The 16,824-nt window shown below is 57.7% G+C and overlaps 7 protein-coding genes and 1 non-coding gene across 8 annotated transcripts; 3 read left to right on the top strand and 5 right to left on the bottom strand.

Annotated features, from left to right (window-relative positions):
• Positions 1–998: 998 nt before the first annotated feature.
• On the top strand, positions 999–2,101 carry B0T26DRAFT_649131 (uncharacterized protein; the record flags this gene model as incomplete). The annotated part of the gene is made up of 2 exons (XM_060438058.1): positions 999–1,181; positions 1,241–2,101. 2 exons carry the CDS (start codon positions 999–1,001, stop codon positions 2,099–2,101), a joined length of 1,044 nt encoding a protein of 347 aa, XP_060295313.1.
• Positions 2,102–3,471: 1,370 nt separating this feature from the next.
• Positions 3,472–4,867, top strand: B0T26DRAFT_754037 (chaperonin 10-like protein; the record flags this gene model as incomplete). The annotated part of the gene is made up of 3 exons (XM_060445781.1): positions 3,472–3,496; positions 3,795–4,106; positions 4,164–4,867. The coding sequence occupies 3 exons, from the start codon at positions 3,472–3,474 to the stop codon at positions 4,865–4,867; spliced, it is 1,041 nt and encodes a 346-aa protein (XP_060295312.1).
• Positions 4,868–5,158: 291 nt separating this feature from the next.
• On the top strand, positions 5,159–5,247 carry B0T26DRAFT_t173. Its single transcript has one exon. It is a non-coding gene; the product is annotated as a tRNA-Thr (tRNA).
• Positions 5,248–6,121: 874 nt separating this feature from the next.
• Positions 6,122–8,035, bottom strand: B0T26DRAFT_629232 (uncharacterized protein; the record flags this gene model as incomplete). The annotated part of the gene is made up of 2 exons (XM_060436248.1): positions 6,122–7,564; positions 7,622–8,035. Coding segments are annotated over 2 exons (1,857 nt in total), but the record flags the coding sequence as incomplete, so codon positions are not given.
• Positions 8,036–8,571: 536 nt separating this feature from the next.
• Positions 8,572–10,511, bottom strand: B0T26DRAFT_813725 (family 7 glycosyl hydrolase; the record flags this gene model as incomplete). Its single annotated transcript, XM_060447339.1, has 7 exons — positions 10,032–10,511; positions 9,615–9,943; positions 9,453–9,541; positions 9,173–9,391; positions 8,869–9,112; positions 8,687–8,808; positions 8,572–8,635 (listed from the first exon to the last, which is right to left on the bottom strand). The coding sequence occupies exons 1-7, from the start codon at positions 10,321–10,323 to the stop codon at positions 8,572–8,574; spliced, it is 1,359 nt and encodes a 452-aa protein (XP_060295310.1). The 5' UTR covers positions 10,324–10,511.
• An 861-nt stretch (positions 10,512–11,372) lies between these two features.
• On the bottom strand, positions 11,373–12,251 carry B0T26DRAFT_678259 (uncharacterized protein; the record flags this gene model as incomplete). The annotated part of the gene is made up of 1 exon (XM_060440205.1): positions 11,373–12,251. One exon carries the CDS (start codon positions 12,249–12,251, stop codon positions 11,373–11,375), a length of 879 nt encoding a protein of 292 aa, XP_060295309.1.
• A 1,407-nt stretch (positions 12,252–13,658) lies between these two features.
• Positions 13,659–14,445, bottom strand: B0T26DRAFT_754034 (uncharacterized protein; the record flags this gene model as incomplete). Its single annotated transcript, XM_060445780.1, has 2 exons — positions 13,659–14,151; positions 14,240–14,445. 2 exons carry the CDS (start codon positions 14,443–14,445, stop codon positions 13,659–13,661), a joined length of 699 nt encoding a protein of 232 aa, XP_060295308.1.
• A 733-nt stretch (positions 14,446–15,178) lies between these two features.
• On the bottom strand, positions 15,179–15,851 carry B0T26DRAFT_678257 (uncharacterized protein; the record flags this gene model as incomplete). Its single annotated transcript, XM_060440204.1, has 3 exons — positions 15,179–15,242; positions 15,292–15,379; positions 15,515–15,851. The coding sequence occupies 3 exons, from the start codon at positions 15,849–15,851 to the stop codon at positions 15,179–15,181; spliced, it is 489 nt and encodes a 162-aa protein (XP_060295307.1).
• Between the last annotated feature and the right edge of the window lie 973 nt (positions 15,852–16,824).

Below are 16,824 nucleotides of genomic sequence, written 5' to 3'. Positions count from 1 at the left end.
CTGGTAAGCTCGATGGAGACGGCGGCACGCTTGCCGATTCGTTGCTTAGCGGCGTCCATTGCTGGCGGCGGCGGTTGGAATTCGAGGCGAGGGTCTACCGAGTAGTGCCCAAACTATGGATCCAGGGCAGGCGCTGCTGCCGTCTGGTATTTTCCCGTCAGTCATTCCGTTTCTCGCCTGGCCGCCCGTCGTCCCGCGATCACCAGCCTAGTGGAGTGAGCAGACAATGGGACGAGCCACTGCCGGGTCGCTGGGGACGATGTCTTCGCTTCGCAATGCGCATCACGAAAATCCCCTATCGTCCCAACACAGGGCCTGAAGGCAGGGTTCCAGGGCTGGGAGAGGTGCGGGATCTGTCAAGACCTAGTAGGTTCGATCCGGGGCACAGGCATTCCACGAATCCCATGCCAAGAAATCTCAAGGAGGCTCTTCTTTTCTGGGCAGGGGGGCTCCGGGGGGCTCGCCTCATCATACTGCAGGCCCGTGACACAAGACACAAGCGACGAGGCGTCCATTGCCCTACCCCTGGCAAAGACGCCCCCCCGGCGCGGATTCCCGTCTAGACGGCGGTGCTGTTTATTCATGCCACCGAATTCGAGTCTAGCCATGCGCCAGTATGATCGCCATCATGGGGAGGATCCGCAAAATGACTCCGTTCCCTGGCTTGCGGCACCCGTTGTTCTGTCCATCTTTGCCCAGCATCTGATGTCGTGGTTGGCGCTCCCTGCTTGAGGCCCATGTCTACGAGGTATATATCCTCAAGACGTGGCCGCCCTGGATGGTCCTGTCTCTCTCTTCAGCATCCAACAACGCCTTTCGCTACTTTTTGTGTCTCTTGCTTGGTTCTGTGAACCCTTTCGGTTCTTATCACTCTTTATTTACATTCTCTTCGCTTACACCCGCTCGGCCGGCTTCGCTTCTTTCTTCGACCTTGTCTTCGCCTTTTTTGCGATCTCACGTCTCCAATACCACCAGTATCCCACCCCATATCGATCACCATGTATCCCAAGATTGCACTCGTTGCTGCCCTGCTGGCTTCGGTCGAGGCTCGGTTCGGAGAGGAACAGTCCGTTGCCAACGACATCCAGTCTCTGAGCAACTTTGGTAACCCCGGCGAGGCTGCTACCCTTGCGGGCGCAAGCCCCGGCGTCCTGCTCGCGGGTGCCAATGCCTGTGCCAAGGTAGGAAGACATGGGCCGAAGATGAAGTGAAAGTATTGTCCAACTAACCTCGAATGCAGCTCCAACTTGCCGACAAGATCGTCGCTCAGCTCGGAAACGATGCGGTAGTCATTGCGGTCGCTGCCAAGCTTGTTGCTGCCGAGAAGAACACCAACCCGTTCGTCGTCTCCATCCCCAGCATCTGCTCGGATGTGGGTCTGCCCGCCACCGCCGAACTTCGCGGCATTGTTCCTTTGATCGACCCTGCTACCACTGGTTCGGACGTTGAGAACGCCAACTCGGCTTCTTCTCTCGCAAAGCCGCTTGGCGCCAACGGCCTCAGCGTCGCTCAGGTTGCCATTAACGCGGGCTTTTCCAACTTCACAGCCCAGGGCTCTGACGGGAAGACGGCGGCTGCCGCCGACCTTGCTGGTGGCGCCGCCGCTGCGCCTCCTCCCGCTGCCACTACTGCCGCTGCCGTCGCCGCCTCCAGCACTGCGGTTGCCTGCACTCCAGTGACTCGCACCAAGTTCGTCTCGGCCGCGCCCGCTGCCGCCACCACCGCTGCCGCCGCCGTCGACAACAAGAACAACAACAACGGTGTGGCCAAGTCAACGATTGCGGGTCTCGACTTTGGTCTCTGCGCCCCCACTATCAAGTTTGAGGGTGGCCTCGGCGGCCGCCCGGCCACGGAATTCACCTTCCAGGCCATTGACCCTCTGGTCTCCAAGGGCCAGCAGGAGGCGCTCAACCCCAACATCATCACCAACCGCATCTGCGACCAGCTGACCAATGTCTGCGAGGCCAACGCCGCGGCCAAGGCGGCTTGCCTGGCCGCAAAGGCCCAGATCCTGGCGCTGGGAACCCGCAACGCCGACACTGCCAACACATGGAACACGGTCCTGGGCTTTGCCGGCACTGACATCAGCCCCGACGCTTAAGCGAGCAACGACAAGGCCAGACTTGGCCGTTTTTTTTTCTTCTCTAGGGCAATGGACTAGTTGAGGGCCACAACAGCTTTTGTTGTCTCTCATGAATATACGATTTGTTGTTGCCGTTTCCGCAAGGCGTATGCTGTAGTCTTGCATGTTTCTTGCTGTGTAGTTTGCGTTTCTGGAGTCTCTCGGTCGTGCTAAATTGCGATGAAGCATCTCATTGCGTGTTGCACTGCAAGCGGGAGGGTTTCGTATATTTTTCGATGTTGGACGGCGTCCGGGGGTGGGCATATTATCATGTATCTTCTCTGTACGATACGATACGATACCTTAGGACATGACTATGGAATCTTGCAAAAGTGACATTCTCGGGTGTATTTCCTCTGTCCATCTTTCCGTCTCGTCTTCTCTCCAGCTGGGCGCCTGGCATTGGTGGAATCGAGTCTGCGGCCGAGCCATGACCAGTGTCCGTCTCGTGCTCCTCGGGAAGCGCGCGCGGTGGTTCTGACGGCTTCTCGGTCGGCACGTACCGAACGACGCCCGCCTCCTCGTGGCTGGCTGCCAGATCTGGGTCCCGAGACGAGCCGGATCGTATATTATGGGGAATTCTGGGAGTGTAAGTGGGGGAATCCCATATGTTGCGCGCCGGAATCCGCATTCCGCCACAGCCCCCTCCCCCTTTCTCTTTTCCTTGGGGACGGGACGGGATGTGATGGGCTAGCTGCCAGCCAGCCGTAGGGACGAGATATGCTGTGCCTGTACCAGCCGATCCCGTTCCCGTCACCCGGTGGGTGGAAGCGATCGGACCTCCTCCCACGCAGCCCCCTGGACAGATTCCAAGGTTGGTCGCTTTGTGTGCGTGTCTCTCTCTCTCGTGTCTTTTTCTTCCGTGTGTCGCAGCCGGAGGGAGGCTTACTGCAATTGCGACGGCATTGATATCCCCCAATTTTCTCAAATTGTTTGCGGGTAATGTTGACTGCCGCCCGCGAAAGCTAGCTTAGTCCAAACGTCCCGCTCAGTCCGCCTCTTAGAAAAGTCTAGAGAGCAGTTCGTGTGGTGTTGGAGGCAGTGCGCTGCGGGGAGGGCTACCTATGTAAGGTCAGGGAAGGGCGGTTCTGTGTCTGTCATATAAGATCTCGGAGATCGGCTCGCTCCCGCCCACCACCGAAGAGTTGGCTGGCTCCGCTTGCTTGGAGAGAGAGACCTAGCTCTTATATACCGCAGTGCCAAGCCCCAGATGCCGCCGCATGCGATGCGATGATTCATGACTTTACTTTGGATGCGTCATCTCATCTCCACTGCGTGATCAGCTTGAGACGTAACAGAGCCCAAGCCAGAATACAGGATAACATTCGGGTCAAGCAACAGCAGTCGCCATGAAGGAAGCACTTGTTACCAAAGGTACGAGTGCAGCTTCCATCCTTTTCCCTCTCCCTCTCCCTCTTCCTCTCCCTTCCCTCTCCCTCTCCCTCTCCCTCTCCCTCTTCCTCTCCCTTCCCTCTCCCTCTCCCTCTCCCTCTCCCTCTCCCTCTCCCTCTCCCTCTCCCTCTCCCTCTCCCTCTCCCTCTCCCCCTTTTCTTTCTGCAAGGTATTCCCAGAACAGGGTGCAGTTGCCATGTTTTGTGCGACTAACAATGGCCACCCTAATAACCACCCCCCAATGTCCCTGCCCTTGTGACTAACCAGCATTCCAACACAGGCCCCGAGGTGCAGGTGGTGGACTCGCCGGTCCCATCACCCAACGACGACCAGGTGCTCATCCGCGTGGTGGTCAGCGGCAGCAACCCCAAGGACTGGAAGATGGCCGAGTGGTTCCGCAAGGCGCCGTCCAACGAGGGCGACGACATCGCCGGCGTGGTCGAGCGCGTCGGAGCCAACGTGTTCGAGTTCAAGCCCGGCGACCGTGTTGCCGCCTTCCACGAGATGGCCACCCCGCACGGCAGCTACGCCGAGTATGCTGTCGCCTGGGCCCACACCACGTTCCACATTCCCCACGAGACGACGTTTGAGGGTCAGCCAGTCTCTCCCAGCCCCTCCCCGCAGCAGGTTCCCACTGACACCCATACAGAAGCCGCCGCGTTGCCCCTCGCCGCCATGACAGCCGCCGTCGGACTATACGCGCGGCTGGGGCTGCCGCAGCCGCTGGCCCCACGGCCCGACGACGCCCCGCCCCTGCCGCTCATCATCTACGGCGCGTCGTCGGCGGTCGGCATCTACGCAGTGCAGCTCGCACGGCGCAGCAATATCCACCCACTGATCTGCGTCGCCGGGCGCGCGCGCGACTACGTTTCGGGGTTCCTCGACAAGGCCCGCGGCGACGTCGTCGTCGACTACCGCGATGGCGACGACGCTGTCGTGGCAGGGATTCTCTTAGCCGCTGGAGACAAAAAATTGATGTACGCCCTCGACGCCGTGTCCGAGGGCAGCTCGCCGGCGAACCTCGCGCGCGTGCTGGACGCCGGCGGCGGCGCGCAGGCCACCTTCGTGCTGTACGGCCGCCAGGACCTACCGGCGCATATCGTGCAGAACGTGACGACTGTGGGGAGCGTGCATAAGGATTTGAAGGACTTCGGGCATGTGTATTACCGGTACTTTGCGCGCGGGCTGCAGGAGGGCTGGTTCAAAGGCCAGCGCACGCAGGTTATGCCGGGGGGGCTGGGTGGGATTGAGGCGGCGCTGAAAGATCTCAAGGCCGGGAATGCGAGTGCGGTGAAGTATGTTTTCCGCATTGCCGAGACGGAGGGGGTTGTGGGTAGTAGGGAGGGGGAGTAGGGGGTGGTGATGGTGGGGAGGGGGAAAGGGGGATTGTTTACTTTGTGCTCTTTGAGAGCTTTGCCGTGACATTTTTGAGTCGGGCAGGTTGGTAGGTGCGTAGGTAGTCTATGCCGTCTTTCAGGGCATCTTTTGCTTTTGTCTTGCTTTCCAGCTGCCTGCTGTTGTGCAGTCTTGCAAGTTTGTGAGCCCATCCATCCCTGCATGCAGCCAAGACAGCCCGCAAAACAAAACCCACTCCTCCCTCTTGAGTCCCACCAAGTGGACTCATATCGTCTAGGAAACATCAAGGCCCGCATGGCTCAGCGGTAGAGCGTATCACTAGTACTGATTTCGGTCTTTCCATGATAAGATCCTCGGTTCAACCCCGAGTGGGGGCAGTCGCATCCTTTCAGTCGACTTTCCTTTCGAGGGGTGGTCACTCATTTTTGCTTCTGGTGGTGCTTTATTATCCGCATGTGCACAACTATTAAGACTGCTTCAATTTTCCAATATTCCTGCTTTGTGAACGCCGCCGTTGTCTCGATTGGCTTTGAACTCTTTTATTTTGCAGGTGAATCTCCGCGTACAAAACGATGCAGGCACACACCAACAACAGGACAAACATGGTTCGACCCAACCAGCTCAACTTGGAGCCTCAGCTGCATGTCAAAACCCGATAAACGAGATATGATCGAGCAGAAATTCGCCCTCAGAGTCGACATGGCACGACCAGCCAGGGCACAGCTCGACCGGGTCCTCGATGCGCTGCTGCCGCCCCAGCGCAGCAGCACCAACCGAGGCTGAACTCGAGCCTCTCAGCAGAGCCGTGAAGAAAGCCGTCTGAACCCCCTGCAAGTCCCACTCGTCCACCGCGGGCGCCGGGTCCGGGCGGGAAGGTGTCTGCTGAGCCACGGTGATGCTGGCGTGGAGTGTACTGTTGGCGGCGCCGGGGCGGTCCTGGGAAGGCTCTGGCCCGCACTGCTCGTACCCGTGTCCCATGGGGCACTGCAACATTCTGTTGAACTGGTCGGCTAGGCACGACTGGTCGCTGCTGGTATTGGTATTGGCGTTCGTGTTGGGTCTTCGAGGCACTGGAAATCGGAATTCTGGCGAGCCGGGGATTGGCGAGCCGGGGATTGGCGAGCCGGGGATTGGCGAGCCGGGGATTGGCGAGCCGGGAATTGGCGAGTTGGCGGTCGCCGCCAAAGGTTGGTATTGCTGCGGCGGTGCCTCTCCCCGTGAATGCGGTCCGGGGTCCTCTCGTGCGATGCTCGGGCCCTGCCGCGTAATCGTGATGATGCCGAGACGGGGAACGCGTAGGCGCAGCTCTCTGCTGCCTGCACTTGTTCGCTCGTCTTGCACCCCGGCGGCGTCGGCCTCGATGGCGAGTAGCCGGCGGACCAGCTCGGCGCTGTCGTCCGCCACGGCGTCGCCGTTAGCGTCGCGCATGGACTCCATACACTCGAGGGCCTGGCCGAGCATGGCGCGGTCGCTCAGGCGCTGGTGGGCGAGCACGTTGACCGCTTCCCGGCGGAATTGGGCGTCGAGGTGGACCACCAGCAGCGTCATGGCCGCCAGCAGCGCGAAGAAGTCGACGGGCCGTGAGCACGACGACGCCGGGTTGAAGCTCCGGTGAGCGATAAAGCGCGCCAGGACCTCGCGGCTGGCACTGACGCACGTCATCTTGGAGTACTCGTTGTCGGGCGTCACGTTGTCTCTGCTGCGGTCGGCGGGCACAATGTGAGGTAGGTGCAGCTGGATCAGCAGGCCAAAGTAGCACACCTGGGACTCCAGGCGCAACGTCTCCAGGAAGGTGTCGGGCTGCCCCACGACGAGACCCTGGAAGGTCACGGGCCGCCAAAAGCTCGCCGGCACGCCCTTCGACACCCCCAGCAGCTTGGAGTCGATGGACTGGGTTGTCTTGAGGTCATCCGGGGTAAAGGGGCGCTCGTTGCGCTCGAGTATGTGGCATGCGGCGAGCGTGAGAAGGCGGTCAAACTTTCCCAGCGGCGGCTCTCCCTGCAAGACCGCCAGGTTCGCCATGTTCGTGTCCGACGACCCCTGAGGAAGACCGAGCAGCAGGCTGAGATGGCGGTCCATGTAAACGATGCGGAACCACATTGCCTGTGGTTTGGCATCGGTCGCCGGGTCGAGACATTTGAGAGGGCGCTGGAGGTCTATCATTTGGGCGAACGTCATGGCTCGGCGGTAGACTGCCCATGCCCGCCGAAGATTGCCGCAGTTTGTCTCAAAGGCACCCTCGAGAAGAACGCAAACCAGGCTCTCGACGGTGCCCTGCATCTCCGCCTTGGTGGTCACCCATGTCGTTGCAGCCGCCACCAAACGACGCATTATTGTGTCTGGGGGTTCGGACAGGCCAACGAGCCTTTTGCTTCTCGGGCTCTGGAGCGTGAGGGCGAGCATGAGCATGGATTTGGCCAGCAGGACCGGGTGGCTATTCCGGGGAGGGAGTCTAACTTCGCAACGCGCTTCTGCGAGCTCCTCGCGTGTCAGTCTGCTATGCGGCTGTGTGAGAGCTAACTGGGTATAAATGGGCATCCTGGTGCTCTCTCTGATTATGCAGTCGGCGTCGTTTTGGCAAGGAAGAGCCGCAAGCAAGTGTTCGCGCGCTGTTTTGGTATCTGGCAGGTCTGATCTCAAGACAGCGTACGGGTCGGGTTCAAGTGATGAGGCCGTCCCGGTGTCTTCAAGGCTCTAAGTGCTAGTTAGAGATCCAAAACGGAAAGCAGTTTCGACAAATGGGCGGTGTACCTCTGTATACGTGACAGGGGCTTCGTTTGTCGGGGTGGCTGAATTCTCGGAGCGAGCTGTCGAGGCGTCCGACTCTGATAGCCGGTGCTGCCGGTGTTGCCGTAAGCCCTCTGCTTCTGCCTCGGGGCCACTAGTGCTGCTGGCATGGGCTACGGCTACGCCGGCCTCGTTGCTGGCAAGAAGATCTTTCATGAGCTCCTCGACCCGTGCAATGCGCTCGCCGAGATGGCGGTTGCCCTTTTTTTCCGGAGCCAGCTCTTCGGGCAAATCCTGGCTGACACAAGGCGCGCGGCGTCGCTGGCATCCGAGACAGACGTCATGGCCCAGGGATTCGAAAATGCACCTGATCTTGCGCCGCTTGCATTCCCAGCAAGACCGAGTGCCCTTGCGGACCTTTCGCCGCTTGGCTGGCCGGGGAGCGAGTCGGTCGTCGCCGTCATTGTCAGCAAGGTCTGGCGGCGTCTCCACGTCGTCGCCCTCGACTGTCTCTCGCGTGTCCATCTGCATCATGGAAGTTGGCGCCACCTAATACGCATCTCTCACGTGGCGGAAAAAAAAAAGGCTAGTGCAGTTTGAGAAGGTTGTTGTCGTGGGCCTGCCAGGATGAGGTCGAGGAATTGCACTTCTAAAAATATTATTATTCCGCCGTGACGGCGAACAGGCCTCGCTTTACTCCGACGGTAGCATTACTAATACAGACGGCAGGCAAACACCGCCATGCTTGGTCGCCCTTGCGGCGGAACAACACCACAGTCCAATCAATCCTTCGAACCGGGCCCGGCGCTAAACTGCTTCGAGACGAGTGGCTTGGAATACTTCATCTAATTCGATCGACCTACGGGCACTCCGTGCGATCGGGATATTTACTTCGGGACATTTTCATCGGGATGTTTCCTTCGGGGTATTTACTTCTGCCAAACAGATGCCAACTTCGTTTTGTATGGCCACGTCTACGGATTCAGCGCCACGGTCGAACCGACGGTGCCAAACCGAATGTTGGACCACGTCACCTTGCTGCACAGGTCAGTCGCTTTCGAGTACTAATCGCTGATGAAATTCACATACGCATTTGGGTGCTGAGCCACGGCAGCAAAAGCATCTTCATCGACGGGGCAGTCGCCGCGGGCCTGGCCAGCCCCGTCCTGGGGCGGATATAGCGAGTCCAGCCAGCGGTTATTGGAGTCGTACTGTTAATTATCAAATCAGATACCTGTGCCCTCGCGTGAAATAATCGGACGGAAACCAACATCGACGGAAATCGACATGGCCAGCACCATGAGCCGGCGCAGCAGCGCAGCGTGCGCCCGCCACCCACCGCCCTCGGCGAAACTGTCGCGCTCGCCAAACACTGCGGGCACCTGGGCGCACGTCTCGGCCGCGAGCCCGCTCTCGCGGGGCAGGCCGGCCCATGTCGGCGGCGGGACGGTGACGGTCTTGCCGTCTTGGACGAAGAACTGCGAGACGCGCGCGTCCTCGAACCGAGTAACGACACTGCGGCGTGGTTAGTTGGCTGTGCGGCGAACGTTCCTGTGGTGAGTGGGAGGGGCGCACGTGAACCTCCTCGCCGTGTCTACTGCCTTGCCCTGGCCGTAGAAGCCTTGACTGCCCATCCGGAAGGGGTTGTAGCTGCAGCCCCGCGGGTCGCATTGCCCGCTCGAAGCCTCACCAGGGGCGCGGGCCGAGGCATTGCAGAGGAGTCCCTCGCAGACGTGGTAGCCGCTTTGCGGGCAGGGGTGGGAGGACATGGAGAATGAGTGGGCGTTGGAGTTCCTGTTGACCAAAAGGGTCAGCAGCATCCCCGTCGTCAGTAGGGAAGTGAATGCATGATTACCACACTGCAAACTCGGGACAGCACGCGCCGTACTTCCCAGCGCCGGAGGACGGGTCGGTCTCGGAGGGGACCCAGCCGTCCGAGTTGGCCTGCGTGCGAGAAGAAAAGACGCGGCATTAGACCCAACACAGCCGACCAATAGACTCCCGCCAACTGTCTTACCTTCCCGCCGACAAAGCGTTGGTCTCGCGAGCACCGAGCGTCGCAGTACTCGGTGCCGTACGCGGCGCCGGCCGTGTTGGCGGCCGCGGGAAAGCGTGACACGCCGCCGTCGGCGTCCATGGCCACCAAGCGCAGCGCGCTGTTGATGCCGCACGCGACCGTCGACAGGTCGATGTCAAATGCCAGCTCGTTGCCCCGCAGCGTGAACGTCTGGTAATAGCTGTTCTCGGACGCGGAGTCGAGCAGGAACAGCCGCGAGCCGACGGTGGACGCATAGTCCAGGCTGGTCTTGAGCCGGAGCGAGATGCTGTCGTTGGTCGCGTTGACGCCTTTCAGTCTCTGGTTAGAGTTGGGTACACCAGCTGTCACCAAGGCAGGTATTTACAGATGGAAAGGGGGGAGTTGGGCGTTCCACACCGTAGGCGCTGTACTGCGCGCCCTCGACAGCGCAGGTGTCGGTGCAGTCAGCGCTCGACCTGCAGACGTTCGAGTCCCATCCGAGGTCGTCGCAGCACGTCCGGTAGCCGCCGACTTGGTGCAGCCAGCGCATATTGGCGTCAAGCACAAGCGAGTCGCTGACCTGCCGGCAGCCGTCGGCGGTGCATCTGCTCCATTGCAGCTTCGGGTGCACTTCCTTCTCGAGGCTGCCCGCCTGCTGCGCGGCTGCAAGAGGCAGAACTGTCAGCAGTGGCAAACTTGTGAAAAGCATTGTGGTCTGGCACTGACGCGGCTCACTGTGACTGAGAATAGCACGACAAACAATGCTGTCTTATAGACCCAAGCCAGCTCATGGTACGGGATACGCGTGCAAGTGAGTGACTGCTGGCTGCCACACAGCCACGGCCAAGGCCGCATGCAATTCTCGCTGCAGGACGAAATGTGGGGATATAGATTGAGAATGAAACACTGTGAATCCTTCCAGAAAACAGAGGCTCGCTTTTGAGAGTGGAGTTGGGCCGGTATCCCCTTATTCAAAGCCAGAAAATATAGGCTCTGCTCATTTACACTACAGGTCTTATTGGCTGCTTAAACTTGGAGAGCAAGCCTCGCACTTTGATCCGTCCGCTATCTAGTTACTTGTTGGTTTCTTCTTCCATTGGGCAGAATACGTCCAGTCAAACAACAAGGCCGTGTTTGTAGCTTTCCAAAGAGAAACGCCTAAAATTGAGAACTAAAACGAATAACTTTAAACAGTAATTCGGAGGTTTCTTTTCTTCCTTCAACCTTATCTATTCGTTCGAGCCTTTTATTACTAGGTGCTAACATTATGCACATGCGCCTTGACATAGGTCTGCTTACTGTGGTCAAGCGGCGTGAATGGTGATGTTCGGATAGGTCGCCATGAATCTCACGACATGCCGGCCCCGATTCAAGAAGAAAAAAGCCGCGAGGACCAATCACGACTTTGGAATGGACGTCACATATGTCGACATGATATAATGTCACAGCTCAGTCTATGCTGTAAAATATACTCACTTTTCTCATGGAGCAGTGTATTTTCTTCCTTGTTTCCTGCTGCCGGGGGAGCCGACCGCCCGTCATATCTGGCGGATAAGTTCATTTGGAATGAGATATAAATACGCACTTAACTACCTAAGTAATCATTCAGGCACTCGTTCATGCAACAACATACAGACAAGTCTCATTCCACCAGATTCAGATTCAGATTCAAATAAATATGAGCACAAATCCAATAAACTACATTGCCTAGCCTAGAAACCAACTAGATAGTGCAAACATCAATCTCACACAACAACTTCAGACGCCCCTACGGTCCCCGCTGCCGCCGCCGCCGCCTCTGATTCGCGTGACAGTCTGGGTAACAGTTGTAGTCACAGCCGGCGGCGCCTCGGTCGCCGTAACAACACGCGTGCGCGTGCGCGTCTCGGTGATGGTGGCGGTCGCGAAGACGGTGCTGGACGCCGTCTCGGTGGTGCGGCGCGTGCGCGTCGTAGTCTCAGTGACATTGGCCGTCGACGTCAGCAGCACCGTCGACGTGGTCGTGTCGGTCGTGAGGCGCGTCCGGAACTCGGTGGCCGTCACGGTCGCGTTGGTCGTCGCCGTCACCACCACCGTGCCCGTCACCGTCTCGCGCCGCGTCCGCGTCGTGATCACCTCCACCGTGCTGGTTGCTAGTGCCACCGATGTGCTAGTCGTCGTCTCCGTCACCCGCCGCGTGATGGTCCGCGTCTCGCTGCAGCTGCTTGCTGGCGCGGCCGCCGTCACCGTCGTGGTGCTGACGCTGCCCGGCGCCGTGATGGTGCGGATGTACGTCGCCGTCGACGTCTCCGTCGCCGTGACCGTCGACCGCAGCACCGTGATGCGCTGGATCGTGTCGGTGGCCGTGACGGTCGCGGTCACCGTGGCGGGCGCCGGGCACGTGGGCACGGGCGCGGCGGTGCCGTCCACGCAGTACCGCGTCCCCGACCCCAGGAACTCGCACCGCGTTATGCCGGGGTTGTTGCGCAGGAACTGCTCCAGGCTGATGCCCGCCTCGGCCGCCAGCGTCGCGCACGTGTCGCCCCGCCGCGCCGTCACGTAGCTGCCGCATGCTCGCGTTTCCAGGACTGCGGCCGACGCGCCCGCCGCGGCGAGCCACGCCGTGCCGGCGAGGAGCGTTGCCAGGCGGAAGGCCATGGCAATGTGTTGGTGTTGGTGCTGCTGCTTCACGAGGCTGGGTCTTGCAAGTGGCGTGTCTTGCTTGCGCTCGGTCAGAAAATTCAGGCAGGTGAAGGTCAGTTTCCTGGGAACTTCAGGAATGAGTGTGAACCCGGATCCCTGTGAAGCTCTTGGCCCATGGCATATATAGACTGGGCCCAGTTCCAAGTTTGTCGCTGATCGACGATGTCATAGGCCCCGTCGTTCAATCAACTCTGATTTATTTAGTTTGGTGGCGAGAGTCTCGACTTTGACAGCGGCACTAAGGCCTCAGAGCTGTAGTCCGGGGCAATGGACAAGCTTGGGCGCCTACACCTGCAGCGGCTGGGGCAATCTGTTCTCGGTCTTTGAGGGACGGGGCCGATATTGCGGATGTGGAGGATCGCCCTTGTCGCCCCGGCTATGTATGCGTCGGGCTCGTATTTCCTGCACAACGTATAACCGGGGAGGGGGCGCCCCGCCGGCAAGTCGTCTGCTTCCCTGCCCCATCCGCTCGACAGACTAGAAAGGCTGTCGCTCGTCTAATAGTCCTGCACCATGTCGTCAGAGGAGAATATTGCTGCTGGGCAGTGACTACGTATCCTGATAGGCAAGATTATTGTGTGTTGCCGAGACCTCTGCCGCGCTTGATTCGTCTATTCTACCACGGACGACTCCGCTGGTTTCTCTCAAGGTAGGTAGGCAGAGAACCAACTCTTCCGCCACGTCCAATTCCTTATTACTTTGGATTGCGGGTTTTCCTGCGTACCCTAAAAACGAACAAAAGGTGGCAATGGGTGTTGCTTACTTTTGCCCCAGGTGAGAGTCCCAGCCAGATTCTTCCGAATCTAAACAGTTGCCCAGTTTTATTACCGAGCATACGTGCGCAGAAAGAAATCTGTACACCTCAGCCTAATTCTAAAGACACCTTGGGGTTGGCCGCGGAATGATCATGTTGCAGCTGTTCTGTCAGTCAGGTACACGGAGTGTTTCTTGACAGCAAGAATATGTACGGCTCCCACCTTGTTTGAGCCGGCTCCGGCTAATCCAAAGTCGGGATGGCTGGACGCGATGCCATCCGAACAATTACCTCTCTGAATTCCAGACCTGAAAGCTTGAATCTGCATTTGATGTGCACGCTTAGGAATCTGGCTGTTTTTGATTTGGAATTGGCAAAGTTCGTTCCTTGCTGTAATTGGGCACAAATCAGGCTCGAGATGACTGGCCAATCTCGATGTAACTGGCCAATCTCGACGTGACTGGCCAATCTTGACGTAACTGGCCAATCTCATGTCAAAGTATATAGGTGCGCAAGGTAGCCTTTACCACGATAGAAACCCACATCCTCTATACGTTACATCGTCCTGTCCCAGAAAATTTCAGGTCGAACCTCCCCCTCATATTCACTCAAGGCGTCACCTCGGTGCAGTTGTCACTCCCCTGGCAGACCTGGACACTTGTAACGACGGCCTGGACCTCGGCGGGCCCGACGTAGCGCTCGCCCCGGTAGATGTCGGCGGGCGGGACGGTGTGCACGGCGCGCTGGATGACGTAGATGGGCAGGACCGTCACACCGTCTCCCCGCGCGCCGTCGCCCAGCCTGAGACCGTTTGCCTCGGCAAGGACCGCAGCGTCGGCCAATGTGAGAGAGATGTTTGACGCGACCCGCAGCAGCGCGCCGCCGCCGCTGCTCGCGCTGTGCTCGTCCCACTTGAACACGACCCACTCCCGTCTCGTGTGGTGGTGCGTCGCGTTGGCGTTCTTGTGCGTCTTTTGCTCGTCGACGGTGCACCCGAGCCAGCCGGTGCTGACGAGCCCGAGGCTGCCCTTGGGGCTGGGGACGCGGGCGTGGCAGGTCGATGCGGGCTGGAAGGTCGTGTTGGAGATGTTGAACTGGTAACTGTGCAGAAGAAGAGGGGCACACTGTTAGTGCACATTTTCTTCAATGGAAGAGAGAGTGCCGAGTTGTGTGCCAAAGAAATGCGTACGTGACATAGGGAAGTGAGTGTGGCGCTGTGGCAGCCAGGCTGGTGACAGTGACGTTTCGCGAGCTATCGTCGTTGCTGGTGGTTGTATTGTTACGCGGCTGGAGGGGACCAAGGCGGAGAAGCTCGGGCTGATTCATCGCTATGACCATGGCCCCAATGGCCCAGGGGGCCCAGAGCGAGCAGACGACGAGGGCGAGGAATCTCATCTTGGGAAGTGAAGTTGAAAAACTTGGGACTCGACTTTCGTGTTTACAAGATTACAGTCTTTAGTCAAGTTTAATGCACTCGAATTTGGCAGAGCTATAAGTTAAAAAAAAAAAATTAAAAAAATTAAAAAATGGAACAGACTGCCGGACAGTATGCCAAGAGATTTGATACTAGCCTTGGTCTTCGAGGAAGGTGCGGCCCTCGACTACCTACTCGTGGTAACCAGTGCCGCTTGTCCAACCGAGTGGCTCTTTCCATCTCCTGGAGCGTGTAAATCGGCCATTTCTTGGCACTCCCTCCTTTAAACTCTAATCTCTGAAGGTTTGCTGGCGTGGTACTTGGAAAATAAATAAAATAATAAATGAACCGACTAATTAGTATAGGTCTTTAATAGAAGGCATTTCCAGAGAATGGACAGGCCTCTAGGATTCTAAAATAGGGATTCAAATGACTATTAGGTAGCTCCCTCAGCAAAAGACCTTTACAGAGTCGCAAGACATTGAGGTCCTTAAGATCTTGGAAAATCACACGCTAACAACTATTCAGGGATTGGAGTGTACTTAAAATGTACCTTACAACTGAGGGCTTCAAATCCGTCGAAATATCACCCTGCAATTTCAGTATCTAGGCTTCGCTTCATTTTATTAGCTGTGCTCACTATAAGTAAGGTTCTTTAATGTACTAAACCTAATCTCGCTGACGAGGAAAAAACCCCCCACCTCGATGGCCGATTTACACCGGACGCCTGGGGAGATTGTCTTGGCAGTTTTTCTCCTTGCGCATATGGTCAGCGTACCTGCGGGGAGTTAGCAAGTCTCTTTAACCTTTTTTCTTTGTCGACTCACCTCTTCCACGTTCCGGGGTCCGCGTATAGACGTATCTCCTCGTTGGACATTATCCGGTGGCAAGGCGGGTAAGGGCACGGAAGATTGTCTACAACACCCCCTTGCAGCATCCGGACCTTCCGTTTCATGTATCCAGCCAGGCATGCCGTGCAGAAATGGAAGGGGTGGTTGCATGACAGAGCAAGCTTCAGAGGAAAGTCGAATACTTGCCACATTCAGTCACCCTCAATGCCCTCGCATGCACCGACCCAGCCCCCAATGGTGTCAAAGTCAACTTCGAAGAACCTTTCGAGGCAAAAGTCGCACTTCCGGCCATGCCCGACCTGCCGGCGACGCAGTGCCTCGATGAAGATGGGAACGCAACGGAGGCCGACCCCATTGCGGGGGTCGACGTTGAGCATCCTGATTGTACCAGGGTTCAACTCGGGGATCCACCCCTCCTCGTCGGGCTCTGAAGACTGGGGGTCGAGGTCGAAAAAGGATTTCCTCATGTACCCGTGATGCGTCAGCTGAGAGTGTAGAATGGCCGCCGTCATGAGAGTTAGGATGGCCGCCGTCATGAGAGTAGATGGCTCAGGTCACTGGTCAAGGGCCTCGAAAGCCCTTCGCAACACGGCTACTCGCGCATATTTGTCTACCCATGGCTTAATATCCTTGACTCCGAGCCAGTTGAGGACGTGGGACAGTTCGTTCGCGTGTTTGATGTTGAGGAACCGGCCACATGTCGCTGGACACAGGAGCCACGAAGATTGTCCCAAGTTATCATACCAGCGGAATTCGAATGAGTTCATGATATGCCCAGCGAGGCATTCGAAGCAAATCTTTTCCAAGCATCTAGTCAGGGGCGAAATGTGAGGATCCGTTGGGAATTAGTCGCTCGTGCAGAAGCCAGAGGGCGTAGTGTTTGCAATCTCTCCTTGGCATAACTCGCAGAGATATGTTGCCTTTGAAGAGTCAGCACAGGAAAGACTTTCGGCGTTGCCGATGGCTTTTCTAACGACATGGGACTCTAGTCAACTTGGCGTCAGCCCACTAGCCTTTAAGAGCGCCTGGAGATGGTTGGCTGCCATACTGTAATAAAACACGAATTCGGATTGATAGGGCGTTCGGACTTGCGAGTGGGAGGGTATCAATGGAGGCTGAAAGTGGAACGACTGTTGGGAACGAAGAGCGGGCAAAACTAAAGAGATATGTCGCGACAGAATACGGTGAAGACCATTGTCGGGTGTAGGTCCATAGAGCCTGGGCCACCAATTCGTCTTCGATATCGAACTCCACATTTTTTTAGAGAGAGAACTCTGATCGACGTACCTACCTTGCCTAATTTTTCCGCATATCCTCCTGTGTGTCCCCGGCACCTGCTGGTAGTTGAGATGCTCGAGGCCTACCGAGTAGGTAATTCGGACAAATTTGAAGCTGCCAAATCCGCCAGTACCCCTGAAACGATGTTTTCCGAGGTGTCTTCCTTCTAGGATAACAGTGCGGCCTAGATTTGTACGTAAAATTATTAAGTCATAGCAAGCGGCCAGTAAG

Source organism: Lasiosphaeria miniovina (assembly GCF_030549165.1).
Source record: "Lasiosphaeria miniovina strain SMH2392-1A chromosome Unknown B0T26scaffold_5, whole genome shotgun sequence".
In the NCBI taxonomy this organism is placed as follows: Eukaryota; Fungi; Ascomycota; class Sordariomycetes; order Sordariales; family Lasiosphaeriaceae; genus Lasiosphaeria; species Lasiosphaeria miniovina.
This window is presented reverse-complemented; position numbering and strand designations above follow the sequence as displayed.